Here is a 13,211-nt window from a genome sequence, read left to right as displayed (position 1 = left end):
TATGCATAGTCATCACACAGCAACAAAGCACAAATAAACCCAAGGTAGTGAACTCCAACACCGACAGCAGTCCTGTAGTACTGATTTCAGTACAAGGTGATAAGGAGAATCATAGAATTTTTTAGGTTGGAAAAGACCCTTAAAATCATCAAGTCCAACCACTAACCTAACACTACCAAGTCCACCACTAAATCATGTCCCTAAGCGCCATGTCTACACATTTTTTGAATCCCTCCAGGGATAGTGACTCAAGTAGCACAGTACAGTCTAAGTAGCATACAGAGACCGAGACAGACATATTATTCTAAGAAGTAACATTTTTCCTGCTATGTCCTAGCCAAAAAGTGCCCTGGAAACTGTTATGCAGCTTGAACACGATCAGCCTGTCTACCATCCTACAGGCAAAGTTCTGCATTTCACTGTTGCTGTGTGTTTGCAAAAATTTCTATTAGTGAACACATATAATATTCTTTTAGACAAGCTGTGAATCCTGCAGAGGTCAGCTAATCTCTCCTCCATGGCAGGATCAACTCTACTTAGGTTACCCTTGAACAAGATTTGCTCCCAAGTTGTTGCTACACTCTGAGGGCATTCAAATGAGAAAATTTACCTGAGCAACTCATGACCTCTGTTGGCTCCCCTTTTCCACCCATCCAGAAAAGGTATTTTATATATATTCTATATATATATTTATATATTTGAGTTTAGCAGAAATCAAAGAAAAACACTACTGAAGTTTACATTCTAATGTTAGCTCCCTATCACTGGTCAAAAAACTAAGATCAGTATTTAAAACTACTCTGCCTCACTAGCAGAGTAGTGCTTAATATTTTCAAGGCAATAGTCTAATCCAGATTTGAAAAGCAGTTCATTGAACCAAAATGCTAGATACGTTTTGAAATAATCTCTAAATCTACCAGAACTCTCTCTGAAAAGCACTAGCACATGGAATGCCATTATCCTTATCGCTAGAGGAGATAATGTTTATTATATAATATCAGTATTCACAAAAAAACAGTAGAGCAATACTTACTACTTATACATCTCGATTCTCTTTACATCAGTCAAGGTGGAATTCTGCTTTATTTAATTCTTTTTATGTTTGGGTAACATCACATAACTCAGGCAAGCAAACTGCATTTTGCTATTCACATAGAACAGAACAGCAGAGGCTGGCTGGAAAGTGGAGTTACTTTTCAAGTGTCCAGCTGTGTTGCTTGCAGGAAAATGCTAAATCTTCTCCAGGAGAAAGCAAACAAGAACTGTATGACAACTGATAAAAAGTATTATCCTTTGGTTGCCATGGGCTTAGCTCGTTCTTCAGCACTGCATGGAGGTACTGCAATTACATTTTTGGGATATACTAGGAAGACTACAGCATGTTACTTTACTCTCTTATTTCAGATAGTAAAATAAATAGAAGTTTGAAGGTTTTGACCCCTCATTCCTTCAAAAATAGGAGTTCTACTCAATTATTTATGTGTGACCTTTAAGATGGAAGTCTGCATCAGATTTTGATTCACATGGCCTAATTTCTTTAGGAACTAGGGATGTAGTGTTTCCCCTTAAACTGTATATCATAAACAACATATCTGCAAAGGTGTTAACTGACATAGTTTATACGTGCTTTATTGATTTTACCTTAGCTATGTAAAAGATCACATTTTACTACAAATTCCCTATTTACATTTATAATCCATCCAAGTAAACGCAATCAAGAGCGCATACAGACTGCAAAAAATCAAATTTTTTTTACCCTAAATTTATATCTGTGATAGAACGATTCCAAATCCAATAGTTACTTCCTGTCCTGTTTTATCATCTGTTCTTGGTGTTATGTAAAGAGCTTATACTAAATATCAACATTGAGCTCTTATATAGCATTCTTAATCCATAGATCTCAAAGCGTTTTACAAGGGATGATCATTGTCCTACTTCATCTACGAAAAGAAAAAAACATGGAGATCTTCAGGGTGAAATTCGGCTCTCACTGAATTCCCACAGTCCATAGTGAAGCTAGGATTGCACTTTACATCGCAGTACTGCCGGTCAGCCAGAACAGCATCCATATCCACAGACAGATCCCAGAGCCTTCCGTAACACCGGTGGCCTGTGATTTGCACTCAGCAATTCCACACGCCACTTAGGCATCAATCCAGAGAGAATATGGCTTTCAATACAGTATCTTATTCAGCTTGACATTCACTAAAACGCCTCCTATCCCACAGAGGCAGCACTTTTTAAACAGCGTACTCTACCTTCTCCCGGGTATCCTGCTTACAGCTCTAAACACACTAACAGTGCCATCAGTGCTGTAAATAACTGCAGTCAAGTCCTCTGCTCAGGCTTTACTACTGAAATCAATACTGCTGCAGACATACTCAGATATCAAGGTCTAATGCCGCCACTCAGGTGTCTCAAAGTATTTTTACCTCCATACTGAAACCCTCAAATAACCTGATCTGTGGGTAACTAGATATGAGTTATCAAGCCTCCTGCCTTCATCCTTTCCTCCCCTCTTTTAGGTTTGTTTCTCATGCCCACTCTTTGCACCTTGCTCTAAGGTAGATGTTTAAACACAGAGACTTCCTTAACTCTATAAACTCTCCTGGACTATTCAGAGAACCCAGAGCCAAGTATTGGAGCTTGGAAGGACAAGGACTGAAAGCGGACTGTGTGCTAACAACCACACAGGTTACTGGGGTATCGATCTGATTGAAACTGCTGCACGCTACCGCACAGCCATAAACTAAGCAGTAATGCTATCTTCTTCAGTAACAGATCTGATAATGTACTATCCAGATGTGATGATCTGAGAAAACGTTGTAACTTATGACTTCAGATTGAAGTTAAGAAGTTATTGTTTTGACATGCTATATCACAGCCACCTCAAAACCACTTTGGACCCAGGCAAAGTCAAGCAAGCTAAGCCTGAGCACAAAGATGAGCCAAAGAGCCGTGACCTTCAGGAGAGGATTCAGAACACTTCAGTCCCCAGCCCAGTCCCTCCACACAATAAAGTAGCCAAAGAGAAATGCATGCAAGCTTTCCTGCCCACGGGGATGAAGGGAGTCGTTCTGTCTTCCACTGTGCTAACCCAGATAGGTTATTCTGAGCAGCTGTTCCTAGAATCCCATATGTCATACGAACTACCTACTGTCTGAACTGGGACCTTCAGGAAGAGAAGGCACAGAAGCAGAGGAGGTCGCATAATAGATTGCGTCCTCTGGGACACGCATTTCCTAGAATGGTACAGTCTTCCAAAAAACATAAAGGCAGCCTTGTGGACTCCCATGCCACTCCCCAAAACATCTGCCATGCAGAGAAAGACTTGACAGAGAAAGCACAGCTTGAACACGCAAAGTTTCACCCCTTCCCAAGCTCCGCTAGGTACGAGCAAAGCACAAGCGCAGAAAGACAAACTGCAGCTCTTCGTGCCTGCGTTGCGGTAGAACACACTAGAGCAGACTCTAGGCGACTCCGGTGTCTGACCGACGGGGCGAACAGCGGCCGGGTGGGGCGGGACGCCGATGGCCCCAGGGCGACTGGCGGGCAGCAGCCCCGCGGGCAGCGCCGGGGCAAGGCCGCCCCCTGGCGGCAGGAAGGGGCCGCGCCGGCGGAGCCCCCCCCGCCCGCCGCGGCGGGGCCCTGGGGCGGCTCCGGCCGAAGCTGGCGGCCGGGAGCGGGAAAGGCGAGGGCCCTTTGGGAAACGCCGCCGCTATCAGGGCTTTCCCTGGTACCGAATTAGCAGCCAGCCGGGAATAAAGCCCTTGTAATTTAAGGCTTTAGTTCTCCCGCATGGGCCAGGGAAAACAGGGCGGGAGGTTCATAACACGTTTCTTTTTCAGGGGGAGGATGAAAGGTAACCTCAGAGCAGCAGCGGTTCCGATTACAAAGGTTTAGTCTCAATCATACACTGGCTAAGATGTAATTTACGGCAGCTGTGCTGCATACAACTAATTTACCAGAAGCTGGGAGTAGAAAAGAATGCTCTTTTCATCCTTATTTTCTTTTTTTTCCCCACATCTTTTTCCAGCGCTGGTCTACATCTTAACAATTCCAATATACTATCACGCAAAAATAGCACGTGGCTTTCCGAAACACATCTAAAACATAAAACATGAAATAACTTTGAGATTGAATTTTATACCAACTGCACCCTGCTATTTGGAAGCTGTAGTCATGTCTCTTAACAGGCCAAAGTACAAATATGGACCACAACACAGCAGAAAAAAGACAACATTAGAAGTGAGAAAGACAAAAGAATTAATCAAAAAGAAAAGTTAAGCAGAAATTTGTAAATTTACACTCCAGGTCATATAAAATCTTTATACGTATGTTTAGCTTTAACTACAAGCACTTGGTAGAACTGGAAGCACTACATAAATTGTATTTTTTTAAAATATAAATAACATCTCTTATATATTCAGTTTTGTGACTCTGAAATACAGGTTGCTGCAGTTACGAAAGACGCAAAGTTCCTCAGACTGAAATCAACATGTAAGCTCCAGCCAAATTCTGGCCCTTATAGTCAAAGTCAGGAACAAAAATGTTCCCATGATATAATTACCTGGACTTCACAAAGAATAAATTCAGAATCCTTACAATCTCAGGTAGTTCAAGACTGCTGGGCACATACTTTCTTCTATTATACTGAAATATAACCTTTGATCCAGCTCCATTAAACTACTCAGGAAAATTATTTAAAAGCAGCATGAACTGAATCTCAAAATACTCAACGTTCCACAAACAGTGTATTTCTTGCTCATAGATAGTAACTCAAACACCCTGCAACAAAAATAACAAACTGTTTTAATTCACAGTTGCAACACATAAACATGATGAGATCTGTACCTTGTTAATCCTGACCTTCCCCACTCCAACAGTTTAAGTTAAATGTCACATTTACATAACATTTACATAAAGATTCACGTTTTGTTTATACAAAACCCAGCCTTATTTTTGCAACATGCTCCATGCTAATTCATTATGTAACAACAGATTGTTTCCTCTATTAAAAAAAAAAAGAAGGTTTAATTCTGAGAAGGTGTTTGAGAGAACTGCAGTTGCTCTGAAGCAATTTAGCATCATTCTTTATTACTGTCTGATCAAGTTTTTTGGGTTTGTTTGTTTTTTTAAAAACAAACTTGAGGTTTTTTGGACACTGTCCCACTCTAAGCAAGACACCCCAACTGATGTTATACATCACGGTCACTTGTACAGTTCAGACTTATGCCCAGCACACACACAGCAGAACATTCATGGGGCCTCCCACCGCAACCCACAGGAGTTTTGCTATGGACTTTAACGGTGGTAGGGCTGGATCTTGTAGTTGGGAACATTTCAGAAGCTTCCAAGCACTGTCCAGTTCGATTTTTTTTTTTTAAATATCACTTCAGTGTAATCACTGCTTTCAATAGGAACACAATTAGACCGGTGCTGACCCCTTCAAAAATTGCCAACACCAGCAAACATTGCAAAACTTCCAGCATGTCTGAAAGCAGAGCTCACAGGAGTCTGTGATGCAGCTGGATGTAACTGCAGTATTTTATGAAAAGAGCTGTATCTTTCAGCTCCTCCATGTAGGGGTCTCCATGGATAGATTGATTGCTGTTCCCTTCTGTATTTTAGAACGTTAAAACAATTTTTGCAGAAACCCTAAGGCCCCATATTGAAAGGAAATTTAAACAAGAAATAATTCCTAAGCCAATACCACTACCTCTTCACAGTAATAAAATAAACACTTTAACCTTAGAACTACTTATAAATTAGATACAAAGCCATTCAATCACATCTAGTGATTACTACAATTGCTTATATTAGCAACCAGACTACATACTTGGGTTTTCAATGTGCTAACTTAATCATAAAATTTCAAGTAAGTCTCTACAAGGGCTGTCTCTAGCATATCACGAGACATACATCATGTGATGGAAAGAATCACCTTTTGTTGTTCTTAGCTCTCTGCAGAGGTATTGTTACAGTGGGGCTTTCTTGTCCAAAAAGATGGTTTTGTAATGTCACTTAGAAACAGCCTGTTTCTGTATTAGTCTGCTCTAGAAGCTTGTTTCACAGCTGGACACCCTTGACTGAAAACACTGCTTCTGCTACTTCCACCGGCTTTATCTGCACTGCTCCAGAAGACCACAGTGATCCAAGGGAGCAAAGACTGGTGAATACTTGCTAGAGCCTCGTGCCCTGCTAGTCCTTGCTTGGTTTAAAGGCTAGGGATTGGAGCCAGAAAGGACCCAAAAGAGAATGCAAGTACAGCAGCTGCACGTATCCTACACAATGGTCCCATCTGCATGTAACAAACTAAGTACCAGCATCACTGGATCCTTCCCCAGGAAGCATATCAGTAGATTTATGTCGAATGATGCAGTGCATCACTTGCATCTTTGGCAGCTTTTACCCTGTACGTTACTTTGATGATTACAGATAGATATAAATTGTTTTCCTTCATCCAGATACATTGCTGCTTAATCAATACTGCACCTTTGTGCCAGCACTGATCCAAGTGAGAAAAATAAGATAAAGACATAAAATTGTCATAGGCATACCACAGATAACACTAACAAGAGAGTATTGCTTATTCAGCGGGTCTCCCATAGACATACAGGCTACCTATAAAAGTCAAATGCATCTGCTCCAACCACTCATCCAGGACTTCCAAGTAAAGCAGCACAAAGATCTGGCAAAATTGTTTAGGATTAACCTAATTTGGAATAGATTGGCCAAATCCACACAATGCAGAAATTGCCCCTTAGGGTGCCATGTTTTTCTCAAGGTGTCTGAAGGAAGGTGAGGGCAGCACTGTGGCCATTTTTTATGGCAAAAGACTAAGGTTACACACTGACTAAAAACACAGCCTGAAAAGAGAAGGGAAGTCCCGAGGGTAAAAGCTACTGGGGAAATACTAGGAGACTGCATAGGGCACAGGAAGACAAAGTTGGTGTACTTGTATCCATATCACCTATCGGAAAGGGTCTGTGGCATGAATGATCCCCAGAACCACACTTAGATTTTTGTTCTTGAGGAAATTATTTGCACCAGAAGACAGTTTGGGCATACATTGTTGTGAGTTGGGGTTGTTCAGCCTGGAGAAGAGAAGGCTGCAGGGAGACCCGATTGCAGCCTTTCAGTACTTAAAGGGGGCTTGAGAAAGATGGAGACAGGCTTTTTAGTAGGGCCTGTTGTGATAGGACAAGGGGTAATAGTTTTAAACTAAAAGAAGGTGGATTTAGACTAGATATAAGGAAGACATTTTTTACACTGAGGGTGGTGAAACACTGCAACAGGTTGCCCGGAGAGATGCTGGATGCTCCATCCCTGAAAGCATTCAAGGTCAGGCTGGACAGGGCTCTGAGCAACCTGATCTAGTTGAAGACGTCCCTGCTCATTGCAGGGCAGGTTGGACTAGATGGCCTTTAAAGGTCCCTTCCAACCCAAACCATTCTATGATTGTCATGCATGCAGTAAAGATGACTAGGTGACCAGGACACAGAGCGAACCAAAAGCCAAACTTCTTGACAGAGCAGAGAAGAAAGGATGCATCCTTGTGGAACTTTACACCTACCGATTTCAAAGGCAGAGATGGTTATCCAAGTACTTCTATCAATCCTGTTGCAAAAAAAAGTGGAATCTCTTTAATACTGTGCTTCCTAGCCCAGCTACAGTATATTAGAACATCAATAGTGTTTTATGGGCAGCCAAATTCAAAGCAGCAGCAGAGAGACTATATAGCATTAGCACTGGTATTTGGCTCCCAAGAGGGCCATGCTTCACACTGCATCCCATGTGGCACCCTAGCAGGGAATCTGTGTCTAGCTGTTGGAGCCCAGACTCACCTCTGATCTTACCTAGCAATACAGTTAGAGGAGGAATGCAATACAAACTAAAAGGGACTGTTACATCAGATGTTGACTTTCCAACACCTGGGTGCATTAGAGAAAAGGAGAAAGCTCAGAAGTGTTGGGTTGTGGTGGTGGTGGGGTTTTTGTTGGGTTGTTTTTTGGGGTTGGGATTTTTTTCTGGTTTTGTTTGTGTGTTTTTTTTAAACAGAAACAGTGATAGCAAGAACTGCTTGGGTTTTTAAGCAGGGGCATAGATCTCTTGAGCTTGGGATAGCTTGAATATTGTTGAGCTTTTCAGTGAGTCTACACTTCCCCTAGGGCTTACACTTAGATAGTAACTTCTCACCATCTCAGTAAAGAGTGGTGATGTCTTTTGTGAGGAAATGTCTGCACTTTTTCTAAAGTTTGACCTCACAGGAACTGATCTCAGTGGTAACTTTCTGAAGAGAGTAGAATAACAAGGAAAAAAACAACTTGTTTGTTAACTTATTTTTAAAAATAAGTTATCAGATAGTTCATTAACATTATTATTCTATTATTCTTTTGGGTAGGCATGGAAATACATGGGGTCCTATAGGATTCCACAGAGAACAGAAGCAGGAGTTCAGCCAGCTGATGAACGCACTTTTCCTTATCTTCTTTCATGAGTGTACCTTATTTAGAACCATAATCCCTCTTGTACCATGGGACCATTCTACCCTTACATGGAGGTGCCCTGTATCTAACTAAAAATCAATAGAGGTGGCAACCCATACTGAATTTTGATCCCAGAGCTAAACTATGCCTTGCTTCACCTGAGAAAACTAGAAAAGGGGATGGTTTTCAAGTTTTGTATTTAGAGAACTTTTGCACCAGGTAATAAACTAAACCTAAATAACCTGCAACTCTAAACAAGCTGAAGTAATTGCAAACCATAGGGTGAGCTGTGAGCACTGCTAACAGATGGACACCTTTGGGAGACATGGGGGTGTGTGGTTGTGCAGGTCTTTTCAAAGCCAGATCTCTACTGAAATGAGTATGATTCACACTTTTTCAAAGGCACAGCAGTGCTGAAAGCATGGAGATTTTTCAAAAGGAATGACAGCTCCTGGAGGCATGATCTTCTCCACTGCCCTTGTCAGTATTGCCCTAAAGGAAGCACTGTTTGGCATTAGACAGTAAATATTCTCATATGTTCACGATTTTATTTCATCCAGTGCCCTGTTCTCTGCACTGGATGAAATGCCTGGATAAAATAGCTTCAGTGAGCAAACAGCACCAGGCAGCCTCCCCCTTGCTCTTTCCCCTCTAAACTGCTGCCCCCCAAAGGCTATTTTTTATGCATTTTGAACTCTGAAAATACACCCATTGCTCCATTCTGAGAATGCTTAGATTTAGGAGAAACAGGGTTGTTTCTCCTGTAGTCACAATGAAAAAATATTACTATGTTTGTATAGCATTTGTGTGATTTAAGTAACATTGATTAATACTTTTGCTGATCCTAAAAGTAGTAACAAATACTTTATATCATTGTGTGAAAACAGTGGGCAAATTACCTTCCAAGTATGGTAGTACATTTTTAATGGATAGTATCAAAATCCAGTTTTCATCATGAAATTACTGATCTTTCCTCCATGAATTTCTAGGATCCCCACTTCAAACACTATGGTGTAGCTAACAAACATTCAAGGTCCAGATCCTGACGTAGTCAATTGCACTTTAGTTTCACAAATAGTTCGATGATGCCACCATATTTCAACATGCAAGTAAAGTGATTAGAAGTCTAATCCAACAATGCAGTTCAGCCCAAGCCAGTGAACACCATGTAATTAGCCATTTCAGTATAATATACACTTTTCAATAACAAATACATTTAAAAAGATGGGATTTCTAAACCTTTTTGAGCTATCTTAAAAACTGTATCAGAAGCATAGTTCAAGCCACAGCTAGATGGATGGACAGAAATTATTTTATATTTATTTTTTTATAAGAACACAGCAGAAGCTGTGTAGCTGTAATTCTCTATCTTACTTTGTCCCATGCTTCACTTGGGCACGCCATTGACTGTGTATGCCAGGCTATGTACAGTCCTAGTCCCTTCAATTAGCATTTTAATAAGTAATTATGCACATATTGTCCTTTTAGCAGAGACTGGTTTTAGTTTTGTTGGCCCCACATTTTATATTTGAAAGTGTCATACTGGGTTCCCTGTTCCACTGTGGGGTGGCATCCTTATATTTAAAACTATATAGTATCTCTTGAACATTTCAAATCTCAGTTCATAGATTTTCAACACTTCCTGCAACTCTGGTTTGTTTGGGGTTTTTTTTTCCCCCCCACTGTTTGTATTTCACACATAGAAACCCAAACTGTGAAGACGACCACTTATGACAGATACTATACGAACACAGAAGGAGAAGATCTGCAAGTTCTCAGGAGCAGAGACTGTCTAAATAGGCAAAAACAAAGGCAATAACTTTCTAAAGGTCACATGGCAGACCAACAGCAGAGATGTAACACCAAGTCCTCTGTTTTCTAGTCCAAAAGTCATCTACTAAACAAAGGAAAAATTTTTAGTTAAGGAAACCCAAGCAAAACTCATACTGCTACAACAGAACGGAACAATATTTCCCCCTTAGCAGTACAGTTACAGAGAAAGTATCTGATGGCTCCCCATGTTCTTAAGAGGGGTAGGTGACAGACAGAATTAAGTATTAAAACTGTCTAAGGTTAGAACACCACACTGCATAGAACCCACAGCTGGCTTTGAAAAAGTGACACATTAGTCAAAGACAACATTCAACTCATTCAAATTCAATGGCTATTTGCAGTCCAGGGATTGCACGAGCATACAACTCCAATACTGCATCTCCACAGGATGTAAACCAATGCAGTATAAGAGAATAATATCTTATTACATTCTTTGTATGAAGCAAGCAAAAGCATATTTTGTGGCAGAAGCATTACCAGGGGCTCAAACTTAGTACCTCAAGACCTACCATGATTCTATTCTTGGTTAAGTAGTTGTCCGCATTCCCAGGAGACCACCTTGTGCACTGTATTTCATTTACAACAGTAGCATATTTTTAAACTATTTCTTAATATGATGATTTCCATTTCTTATATGATTATTTAAAATAAAAATCAATCTGCTGGTCAAAATATAGATGCGACTAATCTTGTAGAACTGCTACCAGAACATAAATACATTCAGTAGTCTAAAAGCTATATCTACACACTGAAATACATGTATCTTCAGCAATATTGACACTACAGCTTTAGTGAAGAGAGCTGTCTGTTAAAAGCTGTCCGTGTTACATGCAGAGAAATATGTACAATAACCCTAATGTTACAAAGGCTACTGCTCAAAGGTTAGGAGATGTCAGGATGGGGGGTTTGCCTTTGCAACCTTAAAACAAACCTGATTTTCCCTGTGACACAGGCTTTGTGTGATCTCATCTCTTTCATGTTTTTTGTATTTAGTTTAAACCACAAAAGCATGGTGTTCAATATTATCCTACCCAGTATTCTTCCCTTTAAGATGTACCCTTTGTATTATTGTTTGATAATACACCGGACTAGGAAATTACCATTTTTTTCTGGATTTAGCCACAGTACTGATAATCTAGAGAAGCTGAATCTGAAAGGGGTATATCTTAGCTACTTCAGAGGACAAAGTGAAAAGAACACTTACAAGTCATGCTGAGCCTAAGGCAGACAAATGCTTCTGGGCATTTATCATTCCGTCTGGAGCTGTATGCTTCTTTCACTAGCTAGAGTTAAGAGCAATTAGCAGGGTTCCGAAAACATTAGAAAACACATGCTTCAAGTGAGCGACCAGAGGAGTGAAAAAGCAATCAGGAGCTATCAACTTATTAGAGCTCTGGGAGTCTGTGAATCAGTGCTGAAAACCTCTGCATTAAGGCCACAAGGACTCATGAGTCTGAAGGCTTAACAGAGTCTTTATCCAGGAAACATGACAAAGTAGCCTAAAATAATGAGTTTGGTAGTAAGGCCAAATCAAGGGAAGCCTAACATCACCTGATCCTCATGGTGGGACCCAAACAGCATGCTCTGGCTCACATACTGGGTTCATTCTTCCAAGGTTAAGTTCTTCACAGATGGACATTACATTATTTTAGTGGGATGAAATAAGTGATAGAATGAATTCTCTAAGGGCCTGAAGATCATGGCAAACTTCACCTTTCATGGTACACATCACACTTCTTTGTAAAGATCAGCAGATAGTGACAGGTATGTTATTAAAAATGAATGCAAACACATTCTTAGTGAACACCTGAGGCTTTGCTCACACAGAAGAACTCCAAACAGCAAAACCAGTTCCTCAGCGTAGCATTCAAATGCATTAACCTCCCTTTTCTTGTTGAAGTGCCCTGCTTTAATCACTGCATTCCTCTAAATGTCAAACAAAATGCACAGCAATTATTCCACTTTCCTTATTCATCTTCAGAACATAGTCCATCCCCTGCATTGAATCAATTAAGTTCTCTACTGAGAAAATAACACCCCTCCACAGTCACAATTTTCTATATAATTCAAGCCCTTATTAGAAGGTATGAAGGTACTTGAGTTACCAGCAGAAAAAACAACTTTTAAAAAGTTTTTCTTCAGTATAAGAAAAATTAAGATTTCCTCAGGAATGAGTGGAACACTGCCACTGAAATTCTCAGTCAAGGTTTTCCTGAAGGACACCTAAAGAGGTTCCTTAGAGAGTGACATTGGGTAGATAACTGAGCCAAGTAGTTAAAGTTTCTCAAACTAATATATAAATGGAAGACAAAAGGAGTATCTTCCCATAGAAAATACCAAGTAGCATTGCATTCACATGGCCATCTCTACTTATAACAGAAATATTTTTTTAATATGGAATTGCAATTCAAAATAAGTATTAGCTTACCTGACCAGAAAGCGATGTAGCCCAACATCAAAACTTCTGTAAGAAAAAAAATTCACCATATTTTATTAAAAAGATACTACTCTGTTGGGTATTGCACAAAGACTATTTCAAAACAATCAATAATACCAAAGATAAATATGAAGTTACTGGAACTGATAAAACAGAAGCAAAAGTGTAACATACAATTTCCTTTCTGTAGTGACATGTGAAATTTAAGATTATCATCATATGGAAAGATTTAGATGCATGTTAAAAAGCTCACAAATTCCTTGTTTGAGTATTTCTTCAACAAAGCAGTAACATTCAGAGTAGTATAACCCACATAAAGCATAAATTGTGTATAATCTGTTACAGAAATAATTTAGGCATCCTGATGACCAGTGAGTCTGCATGTTTCCTGTCATATGCAGGCAGATCCTCTATTCAAATCTACTGTGGAATCCTTTCTTTCCCCTTTTCTG

The 13,211-nt window shown here is 40.1% G+C and overlaps 1 protein-coding gene across 4 annotated transcripts in view; it reads right to left on the bottom strand.

Annotated features, from left to right (window-relative positions):
* HHAT (hedgehog acyltransferase) overlaps positions 1-13,211 on the bottom strand; it is a 168,471-nt gene that overhangs the window by 117,287 nt on the left and 37,973 nt on the right. For 3 of the 4 annotated variants that reach the window (XM_075496356.1, XM_075496355.1, XM_075496354.1), the window contains one exon: positions 12,751-12,786. The exons of the other annotated variant lie outside the window; for it this stretch is intronic. In XM_075496356.1, coding sequence (XP_075352471.1) covers positions 12,751-12,786 — 36 coding nt within the window. The remainder of the gene's footprint in view (positions 1-12,750; positions 12,787-13,211) is intronic. 4 annotated transcript variants of the gene reach the window in all.

This window comes from Mycteria americana, chromosome 3, assembly GCF_035582795.1.
Source record: "Mycteria americana isolate JAX WOST 10 ecotype Jacksonville Zoo and Gardens chromosome 3, USCA_MyAme_1.0, whole genome shotgun sequence".
NCBI lineage: Eukaryota > Metazoa > Chordata > Aves > Ciconiiformes > Ciconiidae > Mycteria > Mycteria americana.
Note: the sequence above shows the minus strand (reverse complement) of the source record. Positions and strands in the feature narration are given on the sequence as shown.